Source organism: Panthera pardus, unplaced genomic scaffold, assembly GCF_024362965.1.
Source record: "Panthera pardus isolate Hobbes unplaced genomic scaffold, ASM2436296v1 HiC_scaffold_8, whole genome shotgun sequence".
NCBI lineage: Eukaryota > Metazoa > Chordata > Mammalia > Carnivora > Felidae > Panthera > Panthera pardus.
In genome coordinates this window covers 5461649-5481781 of record NW_026527013.1, presented here as the reverse complement: position 1 = coordinate 5481781, position 20133 = coordinate 5461649, and the positions used below count along the sequence as shown (strand labels likewise).

At 57.9% G+C, this 20133-nt stretch overlaps 1 protein-coding gene and 1 long non-coding RNA gene across 15 annotated transcripts in view; one reads left to right on the top strand and one right to left on the bottom strand.

The window, feature by feature from the left end:
* Nucleotides 1-18837, bottom strand: part of MYO1F (myosin IF) — a 32842-nt gene extending 14005 nt beyond the window's left edge. The window contains exons 1-15 of the mRNA XM_053897375.1: nt 18724-18837; nt 9751-9888; nt 9242-9331; nt 9064-9158; nt 8545-8632; nt 8342-8431; nt 5473-5604; nt 5185-5316; nt 4850-4982; nt 4478-4674; nt 3714-3794; nt 3514-3600; nt 2608-2694; nt 1739-1906; nt 962-1047 (exon numbers count right to left, since the gene is read on the bottom strand). Of these exons, the coding sequence (XP_053753350.1) occupies nt 962-1047; nt 1739-1906; nt 2608-2694; nt 3514-3600; nt 3714-3794; nt 4478-4674; nt 4850-4982; nt 5185-5316; nt 5473-5604; nt 8342-8431; nt 8545-8632; nt 9064-9158; nt 9242-9331; nt 9751-9888; nt 18724-18726 (1607 nt within the window). The 5' untranslated portion in view covers nt 18727-18837. The remainder of the gene's footprint in view (nt 1-961; nt 1048-1738; nt 1907-2607; nt 2695-3513; nt 3601-3713; nt 3795-4477; nt 4675-4849; nt 4983-5184; nt 5317-5472; nt 5605-8341; nt 8432-8544; nt 8633-9063; nt 9159-9241; nt 9332-9750; nt 9889-18723) is intronic.
* The window catches only part of LOC109254226 (uncharacterized), a 62615-nt gene that overhangs the window by 7370 nt on the left and 35112 nt on the right, over nt 1-20133 (top strand). For 7 of the 14 annotated variants that reach the window (XR_008420329.1, XR_008420327.1, XR_008420330.1 and 4 more), the window contains 3 exons: nt 7976-8198; nt 10539-10740; nt 16720-19808. This is a non-coding gene — a long non-coding RNA (uncharacterized LOC109254226). Of the gene's footprint in view, nt 1-7975; nt 8248-10538; nt 10741-16192; nt 16276-16640; nt 19809-20133 lie in introns of all 14 variants that reach the window. The other 7 variants (XR_008420321.1, XR_008420325.1, XR_008420320.1 and 4 more) reach the window with 7 other exon arrangements.

Genomic DNA, 20133 nt, shown 5'->3' with positions numbered 1-20133 from the left:
ACACATACTGGGAATAAGGTTTGGGTGCAGTTTGGCACGAGGGATCTTTCTGGTGTGATGCAGATGTTCCCAGACGGGTAGGGGTCATGGTTGTACAATCCTACGCGCTGGCTAAAAATCCCTTCTCGAGGCGAGCGCATTTAATGGCATGCAAGTTGTACCTGGACACAGCTGTTTGAAAGTCATGATGCGTGCAGCTCGGATTCTACGTGGATGTGGGGTACAAGGGACAGTGCCGGTCGAGATCATTGGATCTCAAGGTCAAATGTGCACGTGGCTCTCGGGGAGGCATCAGGGGCGTTGAAACGCAGATTCTGATTTAGTGGCTGTGGGGTGGGGTCTGAGGTGCCACATTTGTCGGCAGCTCCAAGGGTGTTCAGGAGCCATAATTTCAGCCTTTTACGGACCACTGTCTTACGACTCTCATGCGACACTATATTCTATTTGCCTTTTTTTTTTCCTAGTTCAACACCTGTCTCCTCGCGTGGCTCTCCACTCAGTGAGAGCAGCCGTGTTCTCCGACCTGTCCGGTCCTCCGTCCCCACAGGTTCAAATCGTGCCTGGCACACAGCAGAGCCTGGACAAATTTCTGAGGTTAAAAAGGCAAAAAATGGACACCGGCATGCAGCTTTGGTCAGGGAGATGGGAGCCATGGGTCCATATGTGTTAACACGGAAAAATGCAGGGCGTGCTGTGTTCTCACGGTGTAACCGGGGAAACCGTCCACACCCCACGTGGATTGGGTTGGCGCAGGGGAGCACTGGATGGGCCATAAGGAGCTCTGAGGGCTTTCCTCACTTCTTCCTGTGGGCCTCGGGGGGCTAACCAGTCACTAGAAACACCGTCCCTGTGGACAGCCACACTCACAAAGTCTGCGGCGTGATGGGAGCTCTGGGGAAGACAGAGTGGTCCCCAGCCTCCCCACAATCCCTAGGAGGATGTGTCCCCGGAGGTCACTCACTGCTCACTGGTCTGCATCAGCTCTATGAGGTCAGAGAACAGGACGTCCCGGTTCCTCTCGCAGAAGCCGTTAACATCGTAGGAGACCTGGAGGGAGACAGGGTTGGGGGGAATGCGGGGCTGAGACCTGAGGGGTGCTGCTTACAGCCCAGGCGGTCAGGGGTCCTGTGGGGGCCTGCTCTGGGCTGACAGGATCGGGGGGTACCTATAGTTCACAATAAGGGGCAGGGGGCTCCAGCCTGGGCAGGGGGTCCCTGGGGATGTCTGCTGACCACCGAAGGTCAGTGGGAGAGTCTGTAGTCCTGTCAATTGCGGGGTGGAAGACCGTGGCCAGGGTCAGAGGCCAGCGGATTTCTAGAGTCTTGGGTAGGGGTCCGGAGGGGGCTCCAGCCCATTTTGGAGGGTAGCGGCTTGCCGCCTGGCCTTAGAGTTTGAGTTGGAAGGCCGTGTCCTGGGTCAGGGGTTAGTGGGGTTTGCAGCTCAGATTGCGGGGGAGGGTCTGGTGCACAAGGTGGGGTCAGTGGGAGGGAGTTTCCGCCCTGTTAGTGGGAGCTGCGCTGGGAGTAAGGAGAGCTGTGACCTTGGTCGGGGGCCAGTGGGTTTCTGCAGGTCTGGCTGAAGGAACACGGTGGGGGACCCAGGCCAGTTCCTGGGGGTGCGTGGGAGGGGTGGAGAAGGGGGTCGCTGGAGTGCTGCAGCTCTGACCGGGGTTCCCTGCAGGCTCCTTTCACCAGGGGGCTGGGAGGCTGCGGCCGGCCCGGGGCGGGGCACCGCGCACCTTGCCCGCGTAGTGGTGGATGACGAAGCCCGAGCTCCAGCTGTTGAAGTGCTCGTGGGTGCCCACTGCCGCCTGCAGCTTCTGCAGCAGGGTCTGGTCGGCGCCGCCGCCCGTGGCGTGCATGGTGGCGCACACGTCGTCCAGGACGCTCATGATGCCCGGGGGGCTCTGCGGGTCGGGGAGGCGGGGCGGGTGGCTCAGCCTGGCGGGGCCCTGCCCCCATCCGGCTCCCCTGATGGCGGAGGGAGTGGAGGAGGCGGGGCTTCCACATACAAGAGCAAAAGTGGGGGGTGGGGAGTGGCTGTGGAAGCTAGCTGGGGGGGGGGGGGCAGGGCGAGGTGAGGAACCCCACCGAGGACCCTCGCCCCTTCCCCCAGACTGGGATGACCTGGTGGGGGACCTGTCAGCCTGACCCCTTCCTCTGTCTCTGAGCAGGTTGCCATGGGGAAGGTGTTTTGTTTTTAAAGTTTATTTATTTTGAGAGAGAGAGAGAGAGAGAGAGAGAGAGAGAGAGAGAGAGAGAGAGAGAGAAGGGAAGGGAGAGAATCCCAAGCAGGCTCCACACCGTCAGCACAGAGCACATGGGGCTCAAACTCATGAACTGTGACATCATGACCTGAGTTGAAATCAAGAGTCAGATGCTTAACCGACTGAGCCCCCCAGGGCCCCTGGGGCGGAAGGTTCGTTGAGTGAACAAGTGAAATGCAAGCAGGTGGGCAGAGTGAGTGGATGAGGTGGCTGATGGGTATTTCACTGTGCTCCATCTGTCCCCTAGCGGGGAGCAGGGGGCCCGAATCCCCCCTCCCCTCTCCCAGGCCCGGCTCCAGGCCCGGCAAGACCCGGACCCGCAAAGCTGACCCAGTCCTCACCAGCTTGTTTTCAATGAGGTCGCAGACGATTTTGTTGTTGAAATACTGGATGGGGGTCCAGCGGATGCCCTCCTGTACGTACTCCTCCTGGGGAAGGCACAGGGGGCGGGGGTGGGGATGGGTGTCTGGGCAGAGGGTGTGTATGTTTCTAGAACGCATGCTTCACAAGGTGGGTGAAGGAGGTGTGGTGGGTGTTCCCATATCTCCCCATCTCACCACGTAGGGCCGTCTCCAGTAACAAAGTCTGTGGCCCTGTGTGAGGCAGGCTGGAACTTCTCCCCCTGGCAGCCCTTAGCCACAGACAGACAGGAGCCGGTTCATAAATATCCTGGCTCCGTGGCTCCTGGGGTCGACCACCTCTGAGGTCTGCGCTACAGTGTCCCCCAGGGCTCAGCAGAAATTGGCCCCAATTGCCTGCAGCATAACCCACTCATCATCATATCCTATTCTGCCCGCCCCTTTTTTTTTTAAGTGAGTCTTTCACTTCCTCTCTCCTCGCCTGATATTTGCCCTGAATCCTTGTCTCAGGCTCTGCTTCTGCAGGATGGGCAGGATGAAAACAGCAGGAATTTTTGTTCATCTCCTGCACGGCAGTCTTCCCCGCACTGCAAACAGTGTCTGGCACACAGCAGGGTCTCAGTAAATAATCGTTGGAGGAACGGACGAGGAGGCTGTTCCCCAGCCCTTGTGAACGTTAAAGAGGCAGAAAACCTCTTCCAAAGGAGATTTCATGGGGGGGCCTGGACAGCTCAGCAGAGAGAGAGGTGGGAATGGGGGCTGGAGGGGGGAGGGTCCCCTGGTTCCTCGGCAACCTTCATGGTCCTGCCCCCACCCCCAGTGTCCCCTGGCCCCTGGCCACCTGGCTGTTCCCGCCCCCACCCCCAGTGTCCCCTGGCCCCTGGCCACCTGCTCGGCTTTCAGGGTGAGTTCGATAAAGATTTGCTGCAGCTTCTCGTTGACAAAGTTGATGCAGAACTGCTCGAAGCCATTTTTCTGCCAAGGGAGGCAAAGGGTGCTGCCTTCAGGGGCCTGATGCTGGAGGCTCCTGGGACCACTGGGCCAGCCAAGGCGTGGGGGGGTAGGGGGGTGGGGAGCAGAGGCCGAACCTGGAAGATCTCGAAGCCGTAGATGTCAAGCACACCAATACTGTATTCCTCCTGGGGCTTCTGCATAGCACGGTTGATGGCCTGTAATGTGGGTGGGGACAGCAGGTGAGTGCCAGCGTGCCACTCTCTTGCGCTCCTAGCCACGTTCACAGGCTATGTCCCCTCATGCCTGTTCCTCTCCTGCCTTCTCCAGCTCTGTGTGCGGCACCCCCCCCCCCCCCCATGAGAAACCCAGGTGTCAGAACATCCGGGTTCCTACCTTGCGAACTGGCTTTGGCCCTTGACCATTCTGCACCTCTATTTTCTCATCGTTAAAATGGGTTAATAATGGCAACTACCCTGCAGGGCTTTATACAGGAATTAAATTGGTGTGTAGGAACACTGAGAACCGTACCTGGCATAGACTACGTGTCATATAATGTTGGCTACTACGGTATTGTCACCGTTCCTGGCCTTGACACGTCCTGTTCCTGTCGCTCCCATCCAGTCCACCACTTGTCCTTCTGATAGCCCCCTCGTGCCTCTCAGATGCCCCCACCCGTCTCCACCCCCACAGTGCAGGCCTGGATGGTTCCAGCAGCCCCCTCCCTCCTGGGCTCGGCCAGAAGGAGCCTCCGCCCACGTCATCCATCTGATTGGCTCCTGCCCCTGCTTGATGACTGATGGCTGGTGACAGTCAAACCTGCCTTCCCCACTTGGTTGGTCCAAGCCCAGGTTGCTCTGGGGCAGCGCCTCTCCCCCTGCCTGGCCCCGGCGCCTCTTACCTCCACGAGAAAGTCGAAGAGCCGGGCGTAGAGCCCCTTGGCCAGGGCGTCGCGGGTGTAGGCCGCCTGCTCCACGTTGAGGGTCACATCGATGGACTCGCTGCGCCCGCCCCAGCGGCTGTCCATCTTGCGGCTGGTCAGCTTCTCCTGCAGCCGCCCGCTGTCGATGCCCAGCAGGTAGGCGGGAAAGGCCAGCACTGCCGGGCGGAGGGGGCAGCCAGTTAAGCTCTTGGGCCTCCTGCGATGCTTCTGGCACTCCCCATTTTGCCCAGTGACTCAGATCCTGTCCTCGTGGGCTCTGACCCTCCTGGGGTCGAACTAGGAGGAAGCAGTTCACGCCTCCGCCCCACCGTCCCCGGAACCCACACTCACGGTCCACACTCTCCACCCGGGCGTAATTCCCGTCTTCACAGAAGCTGATGTTTCCCAAGTGCAAGATCCCGGCCACAAGCTGTAGGACCAGCTGCTGGACGTTGGGTGGGATCCCAATGACCTGCATGGCATTCTGCGGGCACAACAGGGACAGGGCCTGTGCCACGGATCCCCACCTCCGCCCTGCCCTCCTGGGTTAGACTTCTGGGGCCACAGCACGGAGTCAGGACACCGGGATCCCTGTCCTGCCTGTTTCACCCGCTTGCTGTGTGACGTGAGGCAAGTCCCTGCCCCTCTCTGGGCCTCGGTTTCCTAGTGTGGTGGTCACTGCTCACCAGAGTCTCACTGAAGTCACTCCGGTCATCGGTGCCATCCACCTTGTAGGTGTCCGACTGGAGGTAGTAATAGTACTCGGGGGTCATGAGCCCCAGGTTCTGCCGCTGCTCCTGGGAGGCTCCTTCCAGCAGCTGGGGGGTGAGCAATGCGCATGCATCTGACGTGGGACTGCACAGCCCCCGTGACCCCCCAGTCCTCACTGTCACGGGCTCCTGGGCACCAACATTCCCCCCCGTCTCCCCTTGGGCTCTCCCCCTGCCCCAATCTCACGGCCTCTTTCCCAGCACCTGGTAGTAGATGTGGAAGTTCCTCTCGTTTTCGTTCTGCATGACCACACGGGATTTCTCTAGCAGGAAGTTGGAGATCTTGCCCCCATCTGGCTCCCCGCCGCGGCTGAACTGGATCTCAAAGTACTTGCCCTGAAGCCGAGAGAGACACGTTAGACCCCCAGGGTCCCGGCGGTGCCGGTGGGGGAGGAGTCGAGGATGGGCCTTAGGAGCCTGGCCTCTTGAACCCTCTTGCCCATGTGACCTCAACTCTGCTCTCCACTCCCCCTTACTGACTTGGCATCAGCTCCTTCCCTCCCACCTTTGTTTAAGCTGCTCCTTCTCGGCTGACTCAAGTCCACATCTGGGCATCCAGCCCTGTGCCGGGCACATAGAAGTACCTCACTTTATTGACCAGTTTCCCAGGTCTTCTATCGCAACACAGAGCCCTCCATGTTCCTGGGGGATGTTGCTAGTTTCAGTGATCCTGGGTGTCTCTCCCGTGTTGTCCCTGAGCCCAGAGCAAGGGCTCCACGGCCCCTTCTTTGGCCTCTGCCAACCTCTGGGTTCTACTCTGGGCAAAGGTTGGAGGGCAGAGAAGCCCCCTTACTTCTCCTTTCTGTCGCTTTCCATGCAATGATGATACACATTACATCATAGCGCTACCCAGACACCTGTAATACGTGACATATACCCATTCTGTTCTGTTGTATAGTAAGTAATATTGTAATATATGTAACATATGATGTAATATATCTACACATATGTATAATATATAGCATATGTAATATATGACATATATAACACATAACATATATTACATAATATGCAATATAAAACATGATTGCATTCTTATATATGTAATATATGTATTAGGTATCTATAACACATAATATATAACATATATAACATATACATAATATAATATGCAATATAAAACATAATTGTGTTCTTATGTATCTATAGCATATATGTTACATAATATTATATGCAAAATAAAACATGATTGTGTTCTTGAGGTTCAGCCATGTTTTTGTGTGTATCAGTAATTTGAAAACACATACGGTGCGATTTCCAGTTATATAAAGTTCTAGAACAGTTGAAACTAATCTCTTGTTAAAAAAAAAAAAAAAAAAAAAAAGACCCAGAGGAGTGGTTGCTTCTGGGGTGAGGTGAGAACAGAGACTGACCGAAAAAGGGAGGGAACTTTCTGGAGTGATGGTGATGTTCTGTATGTTGATAGGGCTGTGGTTGTACAGATGCACGCATTTTTCCAAACTCTGTGCATGATCTGCTTTAATGTGTTTTGCTCTATGCAAATTTTACTTTGAAAGAAGTCAAAGAAAAAAAATGAAAGAAATCGGGGCGCCTGTATGGCTCAGTCGGTGGAGCATGCGACTCTCAATCTCAGGTCATGAGTTCAAGCCCCGCATGGAGTGTGGAGCTTACTTAAAAAAAAAAAAAAAAAAATGAATGGATGGATGGACACATGATAAAGCAAGTATAGCAAAATGTTAACAACAGAACCTAGGAGGGGGGCAGCAGGTGTTCGCTATGCAATTCTCCCCATTTTTTTGTGTATTTGAGATTTTTAATACTAAACGTTGAGGAAAATACTTCAAATATAATTACATGATAAAAATGTTAGAAAATAGGGGCGCTTGGCTGGCTCATTTGGTAGAGTGTGCAACTCTTGATCTTGGGGTTGTGAGATCGAGCCCCATGTTGGACGTAGAGATTACTTAAAATTAAAAAAAAAAATCTTCATTAAAAAAATCCTAAGCCATAAGATTTATATTTTATTTTATTTTGATTTAAAAAAAAATGTTTTCATGTTTATTTACTTTTGAGAGAGAGAGAGAGAGCACAAGCAGGGGAGGGGCAGGGAGAGGGGGAGACACAGAATCCAGAGCAGGCTCCAGGCTCTGAGCTGTTAGCACAGAACCTGACTCAGGGCTTGAACTCGTGAACTGCGAGATCATGACCTGAGCTGAAGTCGGATGCTCAACTGACTGAGCCACCCAGGTGCCCCAGCCATACGATTTTTAAAAAAATATTTATTTTGAGAGAGAGATGAGGGGGGTGGACAGAGAGAGACAACCCAAGTGAGCTCTGAGCTGTCAGCACAGAGTCTGTTGCAGGGCTCGAACTCACGAACTGTGAGATCATGACCTGGGCCGAAATCTAGAGTCAGACGCTTAACCGAGCCACCCAGGCACCCTCTCCCCAAATTAAAAAATCTTAAAAAAGAATGTTAGAAAAAATATAATTAATAATATTTAGGGGAATAAAATAAATTGTATCAGCATATGGAATTTATTAAATAATTTTCATATGCAGGAATTATTGAGATCTGTGAGATGGATATTAACACCATCTCCATTTTATGGATGAGAAAACAGGAGCTTCAGGAAGTTACACTGTTTTTTTTTTTTTTTTTTTTTTTGGTCCAACCCACAAATCTAAATAGTGATAGAATCAGACCATAACTCCAGATCCATTGACCTATTCTGTCTTCTGTTAGGCTCAGCGTAACACCTGACGGAAGGAAGAAGCCCAAGAACGATTTGTTAAAAGAAACAACGGATGAGAGAATAAATCAGGAACTGAAATGTGAATAGGAACGGACGTAGCATGATTGCAGCCAAGGAAATATGGAAGAATGTTACTCAGACAAGTCAAGGAAGTCAAGGCCACTACAGTTCAGCTGACGGGGGAATCTTTTTCAGATGGACCATAAGCAGGAAGTGAGTCTCCCATCCAGGAGCAGGAAGTGAGTCTCCCATCCAGGAGCAGGTAGTTCCTCTATTGCTGGGAATACACGTGTGCGTGTGTGTGTGTGCGCGTGTGTGGAGGGAGCCCTTGCTCCAAAGCAGGGCTGCGGACTCACAAAGCGGCTGGAATTGTTGTTGCGCACAGTCTTGGCATTGCCGAAGGCCTCTAGCAGTGGGTTTGACTGCAGGATGATATCCTTCACGTGCTGTGGGCAGAGGCGGGTGGAGGTGGGAAGAGGTCAGGACGAGGTAGGCGGTCCTGGGGGTTCATTACTGTGCACGTGGGGAGACCCTGCCCATCCTTCCATTCTCCCCTCACCTGGACCTTCTGGCCCCCGCCGGAGACCTTGGAGATGTAGCCCATGATGTATTTGGCGGCCACCGTCTTCCCTGCTCCACTCTCTCCACTGGGGGGGGGGGGGGGGTGGGTGAGGGAGAGAATGATCAGCAGACAGCAGGGAGGGGGGTTGGGGGGAATAAGTACCCTTTCTGGTGCCTGCTCATTCATTCATTCGTTCATTCGTTCCCTACCGTGTGCCAGGCACCATATCAGATTCCGGGGAAGCAATAGTGAAAAAACAGAGAAACATCCCTGCCGTCTCAGAGCTGACATTTAGAATGTGCTGACAGACAATAACATAATGAATAAATAAGTATATCCTGGGTCAGCTGGTGACAAAGTGAAGCGGGACCAGGGGCAAGGGGGGACGGCAAGGTCCCGTTTGGATCAGGAGCTCTGAGCAAACCTCCTCGGGGCTGGCGAGGCTGTTGTGGGGCCTGGGCAGGAAGGTTATGGGCACCGCCGTCCCCCGCACCCCCCCCCCCCCCCCCCCCGTACCTGATGATGACACACTGGTTCTCACAGTCAATGAGCATGTTCCGGTACATGTTGTCCGTGAGGGCATAGATGTGCGGGGGATTCTCGTACTGAGCCTGGGGGAGAAGGTCAGGCCTGAGCGTGGCGCTGGGGGCCAGGGGTCCTGGGGCTGCGCCTCCCCCACCGGCCCCAGCCTCACCGCGCCCTGGTAGAGGTCGATCTCACGGTCGGTGAAGTAAGGCATCTGCTTGAAGGGGTTGACGGAGATGAGCACAGAGCCGATGTAGGTCTGGGGTGTGGTGTGGTTAAGGGCGGTGCAGTGGCCGGGCTGGCTTGGTTCCCCCTGCGCCCCTGTCCCTTAATCCTAAGCCCCTGCGGCCTCCAGAGGCCCCTTGCTCAGAGGAAGAGATGGGGCTACGGAGACGTGCTCGGGGACCCGGGGGAAGACAGGCCTGGGTCTGGAAAGGGGAGACGCGCTGTGGCTGAGCTACCCAGGGCAGAGGGGGTGGTGGGGGCCAGAGCCCCGCTGTCGCGGCCTGTGTCCCCTCCCCCGACCCGGCGCGCTCCCAGCACCCCCCCCCCCCCCATCGTTTGCCCTGGCGTCGGTCGGTTCCCTCTGTGCTGCCGTCCCCCTGCCACTCTTCCCACCCCTCCTCCGCCCGCCCCTGTCGCCGTCGTCTGCCCGCCCCCGCCCGGGGCCCAGGGTACAAAGATGTAGTCGTCCATGAAGCGCTTGCGGAGGTTGCCCACGATGGCGTCCTCGGTGATCTGTGGCAACAGCACCATGTCGTCCACGCCGCTCTGCTTCACGTTGTGGCTCTGCCAGTGGAAGCGCTCCTTGCTGCCCTGGGGTGGGGGGTGGCCAGGCGGGGGTGAGCCCCTGCAGAGGGGACGCGGCGGGGGGGGGGGCAGGGGGGTGGGGAGGGTGGAGTGACGCCTCCGTGCCCCCCCGTCCGCCCCGCTGGCCTCCGTCACCAGCTTCTGACTCTGCACTGTGGCCACCTGCCTGCGTCCTTCCCCATTTCGGGGACACCAGGAGAGGCGGGCGAGGTGGAGAGCAGGCTCCTGCCCCCAAGGAGGGGGGCTCTGTTCTCGGTCCCTCCACCTGGTGTCCCACTGTCATGGAGGGGACCCTGGTGCCAGGCAGCTGTTGCACGGGGGAAGTCGGGAGTGGAGGGAGGCTTGCTGGGCAGGGGGGCGGGGGCCTCGCCCTCCTTCTCACTTCTTCAGAGTTCCTGCCCCTCGCTTCTCCAGCCCCCTCTCCCTGCCCAGGCCCAGGCTGAGTCCCTGACTTCTCCAGGGCATTTGACCCGCTGCCCACCCCTTCCACCCCTAGGTGGCCTCCTTCCTCCCACTCTCCTCCTCCTCTCTCATGGTCATGCACGCTAGCCTGTCACATCCGTGACCTCTGCCCTCTGTGCCCAGCCACGAGCCTGCTCCTCCGCCCCCACAGCTTTCCCTTCTCATTTCCTTCCTCAGTTTTTTTTTTCAATCAGGTGAGACTTTCTTTCAGCCCCAGGGAGAGGACTCAGATAGAGGCTCCCCCAAAAGACCCCTCCTCCAGGAAGCCTGCCTGGAACGTTTTCCCTTTTCAGCCTGACTGAACTCATCCGGTGCCTTGGACACTTAAACATACTGGCTGTCTCAGGTGCACTCGAGGGTCAGCGTACCCCTGCCGTGGAGGAGTCTGGCAGACCGGTGACTGATGGCGGCCTGGAGCTTCCCCGGCAGGTGCTCTCATGCCTGGATAAGATGCCCCCTTCCTCCAGGAAGCCCCTCATGCCCAGACCAGGAGCTCTTGGAGGGCAGGGCCTGGGACTGAGCCCTTTCTCAGCTCTGGCAGGAATGACCCGATGGAGGAACAAGGAACGAGGGCAGAGAAAGAAATCCAGATTTGGCAGGAGGAGGCGGGGGAACCCCAAGAGCAAAGGATGCTGGGAATCAAAATCAAGTCTTCAAAGAGGACCCGTGTTTTGCCAGGCAGGTTCCAGGGAAGGGAGAGGGGAGACGCAGGAAGGGATCAAGCAGGAGGGTCACTGTCGTGTGGCCGCTGTAGGGCAGAGGTGGGTGAGGGGCCACAGTCTCTCCTGGGGACACTGGGGGGTTCCCGTGCAGGGGAAGTGCGAGGTCAGATCCTGGACATGCCATCAGCCAGAGCGGGGTTCACCGATGGATGCCACAGGCAGTAAACGAGCCCGGTTCTTGGTGGGGGGTAGATCTGGGCTCTAATCCCGGCTGGGTGATCCAACACCGCTCTGAGCCTCAGTGGCCCCATCCGTAAAATGGCAGCAGCACGCTCACTCTCAAGGCTGATGTGACGGAGGAACTGCTCTGGGTGCCAAAACTGGGGTGGCGCGAGGGGCCCGGTGCCCCTCTCCGACGCACGGGGTTGTGAGGACGGGCCCCGGGGGCAGAACTGACATTCCCCAAGCACCTAGGACGGCCCGAAGCTGGGAGGCCAGGGGCAAAGCCCGCCACCCTCACGGCAGCTCTGGGGGCTCTAGGGACAGAGGCTTGGCAAGTGCCTGAGGCTTGACTACGGACACAGCTACATTGTTTCCAGGGGTGTGGGATTCCACCGTGGGCTCCGCCTGACAGCAAAGGCCAGGCGCTTGCAACCACCCGCAGGAGTGCCTGGGCCCCAGGGGCTGTTTGGGTGGGGCTTGAGTTCGAGAAGGGCTTTGCTCAGGAGTTGGGAGAAAAGCCGCAGCAGGCGGGGCGAAGTAGCCAGGCCAAGGTGCAGAGAAGCAGGAGCTGAGAGCGGAGGAGGGAGTGCGGGGGTGGGGGGGGTGGTGCTTTGGGCTTGAACCCCCCTTGCTGCTTCCAGCCTGAGGTCAGTGGTCAGAGTGGGAGTTTCATATGGCACGTTTGCTCTCCCTGCTCTGCTCTGCAGCTGAAAACCTGTCTGTGGCTTCCCGTCACTCTTCCATCCATCCGGTCCACAAAGGATTCTGGCGCGCCTACTGTGTGCTGGTGACCTGGCCCCCCCCCCCCCCACCCCCCCGCATAAACCTCCTTCGGTCCCTAACCTCAGTGCCTCCAAGCTGTGCTGATGCCCAGGCCTCTGCTCAGAGCATCCTTCCTGCCTGGTGGGTGCCTTCACACTTGGCTCAGGTGACATGTCCTGTGAGAAGGCCTCCCTGACCCCAGGCCACGCTGAGGATCCCCGCAGCTCCCCGGGTGTCCCTCACCACAGCCCTGTCCCCGCTCTGGACATCCTGCACACTGGCCACATCTTCGGGTGTGGAAGTTCCCGAGGGCAGGGGCTCGGGCAAATGCTGGGCTGAACTCGGCCTCGGGGCTCTTTTGAAAGAACCGAGTGGAAAAGTGAGGCAGCGCTTGGATGAATGGAGGGGAGGTCAACCAGGGCCAGGTGCTGAAGGGCCTTGAATGCCAAGCCAAGGAACTCAGACTTCATCAGCAGCAGCTTGGAGCGTTCTCAGTAGGGCCCTGCTGCTCTTGGGGACACTTTAAGAGTTGTGGGAGCAAATGGGGCGGCCTGGGTGGCTCAGTCGGTTAAGCATCCGACTTTGGCTCAGGTCATGATCTCACGGTTTGTGAGATCGAGTCCCGTATCGGGCTGTGTGCTGATAGCTCAGAGCCTGCTTCACATCTTCTGTCTCCCTCTCTCTCTGCCCCTGCTGTGCTCACGCGTACTGTCTCTGTCTCTCAAAAATAAATGAAACTTAAAAAATAAAAAAAGAATTGGGGAGCATTTTTGATTGTCCCGGGGATGGAGACTGGCTGGCATTGTAAGCGGGCTGCAGCTACCAATGTGCACACAAATAATCGCCCTGATCAGAGCCCCCACTGCTCCCCACCAGACGCTCATTCACGCGATGTAGCTGTTAGTAACCACTGGGATGTAGAGCCAACTTCTGTCTTATGCATAGACAGAAAATAGATGTATTTTTTTTTTTGCCTCGGCATCTTCCAGCAATGCAACTACCCTGTGTCAAGGGGGATTTTAATTTCATTCAGATTTCACTAAGACTTGTTCAGCAGTAAGAAAAAAAAAACCTTGATGTTTATTTTTGAGAGAGAGAGAGAGAGAGAGAGAGAGAGTGAGCAGGGGAGGGGCAGAGAGAGAGGGAGACCCAGAATCCCAAGCAGGCTCCAGGCTCTGAGCCGTCAGCACAGAGCCCGACGCGGGGCTCGAACTCTTGTGGTGTTAGTGTGGCCGATACGTCCCTTGACATCAGCCTGTGAGTGGGGCCGTCCGCGCACTGAGATAGACCTGGGTCCCCCTGTGAATCCCTGGTGGCTCTGGGTGCTCGGCTGTGGGCCACTGGCCTGAGCACTTTTCCTCTCTACGTGCATATAGAGAGTGCAAATGACTTCGCATTCTAGGAGATCGCATTGATTATTATGATTTACTTTTGATTAAGTAGGCTCCACACCCAACGTGGGGCTTGAACTCATGACGCTGAGATCAAGAGTCACATGCTCTACTGCCTGAGCCAGCCGGGCGTCCCTCACGTGAGTTATTTTTGGAAGGATGGGAGTCAGTGTGTTTCACTGTCTGTGAATTTCTTTTCTTTTCTTTTTAAACTTTATTTATTTATTTTGACAGAGAGCCAGCACAGGCAGGGGAGGGGCAGAGAGAGAGGGGGAGAGAGGATCCCAAGCAGGCTCGGCACGGTCAGTGCAGAACCCAATGCGGGGCTTGAACCCACGAGCTGTGAGATCGTGACCTGAGCCAAAATCAAGAGTCGGACGCCTAACTGGCTGAGCCACCCAGGCGCTCCTGTCTGTGAATTTCATTTCAGGGCTTCAAGGGGGGGGGGGGGGGCCTGCCATGATGTTTGTTATAAGAAGGGGGTGCTGGCCGTGATGCACTAGGAACCCCGGGGTGCTGTGGGCAGGGCAGTGGGGAGGACAGAGTTGTGCCAGCTGCATTGTGCGGGGGTCAGAGAGGGTGCCTACGACAGGGGCTGAGCAGGGCGTTAGCTGGGAGGTTGGAGGCAGCCGGGGCGGGTGAGGCCCCGAGATGACAAGGGCCAGTTGGCAGAAACAGGGAGTCATGCTACCAAAGAGTGCCCAAGCTCACCGGAGACAGACGGGCCCCCTGGAGAGTGCTGGTGACCTCATTCATCAGTCAGACTGGGAGGTCAGGAGGTGTAGACGGGGAGTGAGGACGGCTCTCGGTCTGGCTGAGAAGGGGAAGAGGGCAAGAGGCTGTGGGGAGCCGTGGGGTCAGCGGGCATGTTTCCCGTTTTGAAGATGGGGAGACCCGAGTGCGTTGGCGAGGAGAGAGGATGAAATCGGGGAGCAAAGGGGTATTATTCACGGACTGGTGTCATTCAGGGGCCGCAGGCGGAGCTGGGGGGAGGCCTGCTCTTTCTCTGAGCCAGCAGTGGGTGGGGAAGTGAGTGGGTGGGGACGTACGGGGGGTACAGGAAGCGGATCCTCTCTCTGAAGACCTCTGAGGAGTGGGGTTTTGGGTGGTAACTATGGAAACAATAGCGAACACCCCACTGGGGTTTACCGTGTGCCGCATTGTGGGCTAGGCTTTTTCCGTGAACGATCTCACTGAACCGTCCTGCACATGCTGAGCTCAGTACTATGACCGGGCCCGCTTTGTGGAAGGGGAAACTACAGCACAGAAAGGTTAGCTGTCCTCCTAGGGGCCACACAGCAGGAAGGGAGGACCTTGAAGAGGACTGGAGAGGCTGTCTGCTACCCTTAGCCCAGTCCGGGTCAGAGGCGGCCGGGGTCGGTGTTTCCAGATCAGAGACAAGGTTGGTCCCGACCAGGGTTTCCCCAGTGGGTTAACCTGGTCTCTGGGCTCCTGGGCCCCTCAAGCTGGGCCGAGCGAGACCCGAGACCATTTCCTTGCTCTGAGGTCAGAGGCCCTGATGCTGGCTGTGTCTGGCTCTCCTGGCCCCAAGGACTTGGTTCCTCTTCCTGTCCCTTCCGTCTTCCCCCATCCAGCCGAGTGGTCCTCTGCCTCTTGCAGCCACTGACATTTTCCGCCTCTGTGTCCTGCCCTGGGCACTGGAAACCCCCAGACCCACTCCTACCCGCCTCCCCCTCCGCCCCCTGCAGTGACAAATCTGTGGGTTGTTTGTAGTGGAGGAAGAGAGGGTTTTGCTCAGGTGAGTACAGCATGTGGAAGGACGGTCAAGACTTTTGGCGTGGGACCAGGTGGGTGCGAGGCCTGGGGAGCCCACTTCACGGCTCCAAGCCTCAGTTTTCCCCTCCGTAGAATGGGTTCCATAACAAACTTCTTCCGTGGGTTGTCTGAGGGGAGTAAATGAGCCAGTGCAGAGAAGAAATACACTAGATGCCTCGAAAATGGCAGCTGGCGACCCCAGGAGCATGTAGAGGAAGTGATCAGTGATTGACGCAGGATACAGGAGCTGGCCCATAGATGCTTGCTGAGTGAGTGAATGAATGGGTGAAATACCACTGGGATGAGACTGTCGCTTGCCCTGTGTCACGGGTGCCCGTCTCCCTGTGGCTCCCAGGTCTCCGTGGACCAAGTGTGTTTCTAAGTCCCTTCTTTGGGGGTGGGGGTGCAATGAAGAGGTTGCGGTCACAGTTGACCACAAGCTAAGTATGACTCAACCCGATGGGGCTCTTGTGAAAGAGAGTCCGGGCTGGGGGGGAGGTGGGAGGTTCTTCAGAGAGACTCCCCCCCAGTCTAAGGTGGACGGCTTGGGGAGCACGGCTTCCAGCTTCTTTGGGATGGACATTCTAGGCCCAAATGAGGCTGGAGGGATGGGCAGCCTGGGGCACGTGGGGGGAAGGCACCCCCAGACCCTCGCAGCCCCTCGTCAGGTAGGGGGGAGCAAGAGATCGCAGGTCAAGGGGGCTGTTAAAAGCGTGACCTTAGGAGTCACGGGGTTGAAATCCCCTGCCACTTTTGGGTCGTGTGGCAATTCACCTAATCTCCCTGCCTCCGTTGTCTCATCGGGACAATGGGAACACTGACCTCACGGGGCGGCTAGCTGCACGGATTCAGCGAGGCCAAGGGTGTGAAGCAGACCCACTAGCCTTTCTCACCACTGCCAGCGGCAGGGGCAGGCTCGAGCTGGCCAGTCCCCCGGGCTCAGGGCACAAGGCCAGGAGGAAGGGCTGGATGAGGGAGCTTTTGCAACTCGCCCTAACTGCTCTGGCCTCCCTGCTCCTGGGCGGTGATGAGAAGAGCCTCAGACAGGAGAGAACAACGAAACAGCCATTTCCTTCCTCGTTGGGGTCCTGTGAGCTGTGGTCGCCAGCAGGGAGGAGGTATGACATTGCCATGCAGCACAGCGCCCCAGCCCCAGCCCCTGGTGTGTCCCTGGAGCCTTGGTCCTGTCCTCCCCCAAACTCGGTGGGGTTCTGGGGCCACGCCCTGCATCCCTGCACCGTGCAAACAGCATTCTCGCCTCCAAAGGCTCTTGAGGTCCCCCTTCCCTTGGGGGGAGGGCTCTCGGTGTCCATTTGGCCTAGCTGGAGGCCCTTCTCCTCTGGGGACAGGTGGGGACTCTTGTCCTTCTGCAGTCTTCCACCCGAACTCTCTCTTGGGCCCCTGGCCACTTCTGTCCATCCCCGCGGCTGCTGCCTGTGGACTCGGCAGCCACATAACGTACAGCTTTATGTCTGCGCTTTAGAAACAACCACCGTCACCCTCACCGAATCACCATCCCCGAGAATAACCTGCTCCTGCCTTCACCCCCTTTGCCCTCACAGTCAAACAAAAGGTGCCGATAACCTCAATCATGGCACCCACCGTCAACGTCACACAGAACAGGGAACGGGTCCCGCCGCCAAGTTCCCTACCGTCGCCACCGCCACAGCCACCGCCGCTGCCACGCTCACAGCACTGGCCGTCCACGGCCATACACGACCAACTTCCACTAAGGCCGCCGTTCCCACACCACCATCGCCAGGGCGGTCGTCAAAAATCAGCAACGGACGACCAACAGCCAAAAGTGCTGCCATCACCGCCCCACTCGGGGCAAGAGCGGCCACCGACTACCGTCATTCCACGGATCAGCCCTGAAGACGACCAGCCACCAACCACAGATCAACACCGGCTGACAGGCGGCAACCATCGCCCCTGCCGACACGCACCCACGGGACTCACAGTTACCGCCAACTTGCGACGACCGTGGGCGATGACCACCATCACTCCCCTCCCCCTCCCCGGGCACCCACCACCCATCATTCAACAGCAACCGAGAGTCGCCTCCCCCGGCTGCCATCACCAACGACAGCAATGAATGGGCATCGCCCACGGGGACTGCATCGAGGGCACAGCGCGTGGCTTGGGGAAGCACTTGAAGAACACTGCTCCGTTGACTCCTTCGACACTCTTCCCGGCACTCATCGCCCCCGCCAGGAAGCAGTCGGCACCCCTGGATGGAAGTTTTGGCCTCGTGGATGGGGTCTGCCCTCTGTTTTCCCCTCCGTGGTCCTCTTGGGTTGAGTTTCTCCCTTCCCGCAACCCGCCAGGAGAGCAAACCGTTGACTAAGCATTTTGTACAGCTTCCTTGCGAGGGGGTGGATTTCTTTCAAGTAGCAAATCATTTCCTGTGTTCTTTTGATCTCTGTCTCCCCATCCGAGCGCCCGAGCCTTCCTGGCTTGGCTCCTTCTTCGAGGAATTCCCATCCCAAGCCCGGGGCTCTAAGCTGCCACTTTGGTGGGTGAGCTACCCAGAGGGGTCCTCGGCCAGTGACCCCCGGTTTGTCACGGGCTTTCTGAAACGAGGAGAGGCTCTCTCCCAGACGAACGCAGTCCCTGCCGTCTGGTCCACCACCCTGCCTCCACCTTGGTCAGGTGCCTGCTGCGGCTGGCTCGGTGACTGTCCCAGCCACATGCTGTCGTTGACAGAGTGACAAAAAATGAAAGTCGAAGTGGTTTGCAGATGCGTGGAGCGGTGGGGGCCCATTTTAGAGGCAGCCTGGGCTCTCTCTTTACGTGTGTGTTAGGAGGCTGCTGGGTCTAGACCCACGATAGTGACGGTCTCCTGAACCCTGTCACCGCAGTCATCGCCAGACCTCAGCTTCACCAGGTGGTGACGCGGCTGGCGGCAGGGTGTCCCCTGCCATACTTGCTTGGAAGGCTTCTGGGAGTGGTGTGGTCCTGCCGGGCCTCCCCGCCTCCTGTTTCTGTGATCGCTACAGCCAGACATGCAGGCACACTGCCACGACACCATCACTGCCCCCCATTGCCCACTGGACACAGCTTCTGGCCGCAGCTGTGGACTCAGAGTGGCCGAGCCCGCAGACCCTCTGAAGTTCGGAGTTTCCCGGAACACCTTCCCTATCACCACTGACTTCCAAATATGACATGTGTGGGAACTGAGGCCCAGAGAGGGGAAGTGGCTTGCCCAAGGCCACACAGGAAGATGAGGGACCAAGATGAGCTGGAAACTGGCTCTCTAAGCCCTGACAAAGGGGTATGTCCTTGTCCCCTGCAGATACTGTGTGGTCCCTCAGGGTCATCCTCTGTCCTTTGTTACTGCTCCCTCCTTGGTCCCCTATCACCATTCTGGCATCCTGGCACCACTCGATGTGAACTTGGACCCTGGTGAAGGATGCTGGGGCATCTGAGCTGCAGAGAGGGACCCCCAAAAGGGTCCTCTGTGCCCCTCCCCCTGGCCCCACCTTCTGATGGTGGCCCTGGGGCACCTCCACCTGGGTGGTTGCTCCCCACCCCTGCACTCGAGGACCCGGCCTTGAAGGACTTACCATGGTGAAGGTGTGCCACCCCTGGGGAGCGCCCGAATGGGTCGTGGCGGGGGTCCAGGCTCAGGGCGTTCTGGGGGGCGGCTCGGGCATGGCCCTGCTCCTGCTCCTGTACCGGACTCCTAGCCTAGTTCCTCTTACAACAGCCCCCCCTCCCACTTCCTTTGGCGGGAGGGGCCTCTGCTACAGGGGAGGAGGGACGCTGGGCCCCAGGGCGGGGAGAAAGCTCCAGCAGCAGAGGCAGGGCTGTTTGGGGCTCAGCCTGGAGGGAGAGGTCAAGGGTGGCCGCAGCTGGCGGGCCCCAGAAGGCCCCTTCTCCAACTGCGGGGACAGGAGCTGCGGCTGACAGCACTCAGGTCAGCTGGCTGCAGGACTGACTGTTCTTCCAGGGGGGCATCAGGGACCTATTGGGAGGCTCCGGCCTCTTTAGAACCACTTCAGAGGTGTGTCTGTTCGGGCACCTCTGAGCAAACTCCCGCTTCCAGGGCCGCCCCTGCCGCTCCTTCCTCCAGAAAGGCCTTGGAGGGCCACGTGTGTCACGAGGAGTGCAGGAGTACCAGGAGCCACGGGCAGCTCTTAGGGTCCCAGGCTTTGGATGTCAGCTCTGGATTTAACAACCCATCGGGTGGTGCCAGATTTAACAACCTGCTACTTCAGGGGCGCCCCACTTTCTTATAAAATGGGGGGCGCTGGCTCTCCCCCAGGGCCTGGCACACACAGGGTTCCATCAGGTGTTGGCTCACCTCCTGGTCTCCCCTTGACATTTAGGACATGGCAGTTCGGAGAGGTGGGCGCCTCCCGGCCAGGAGGAGGGGGAGGTCGAGGCCGAGGCAGGCGACCCTGGGAGCCTGCGCTCCTGGCGGTAACACAGCATCGTGCTTCGAGGCCGGCAAGCCGCAGCGTCCCCTAGTGGCCACACTTGGGGAGGAGCGAGTTTCTCCCGGAATCGCTCGCACAGGCGGGGGGCGCTGGGTAATCTCAGCGGTGCCTCCAGGCACCTGCGGACAAGCAGGCAGGTGGACCTTCTCCTTGCTGGAGGCTTCAGAGGGGGTTCTGCAAGGAGGTGACGCTTGGGCCGACGCCGGAGGGTGAGTCGGAGTTAACCGGCTGAAAAGGGAAGGGGAGGGACCACCTGGCAGAGGAAGCAGGTCTAGCAAAGGCCCGGAGATGGGAAGCCGGCGGGAGATTGAGGAACTTCGGGGAGGCCGGGGAGGCCTGGGAGGCCGCGTGCGGCTGGGCGGGAGCGAGCCCCGGGCCTGGGGACGTGGTGGCCGGGATGGCAGGTGCCTGACCGGGTAGCTCTGAGCGCCTCCTTGAGAAGCTGTAAAATCACTGGACTCTGGTCTGTGCTGGTAAAAGGCCCCTTTGGACTGATGGGGGCCACCTGCGAGGGGCCGCGGCCGCATCCATTCG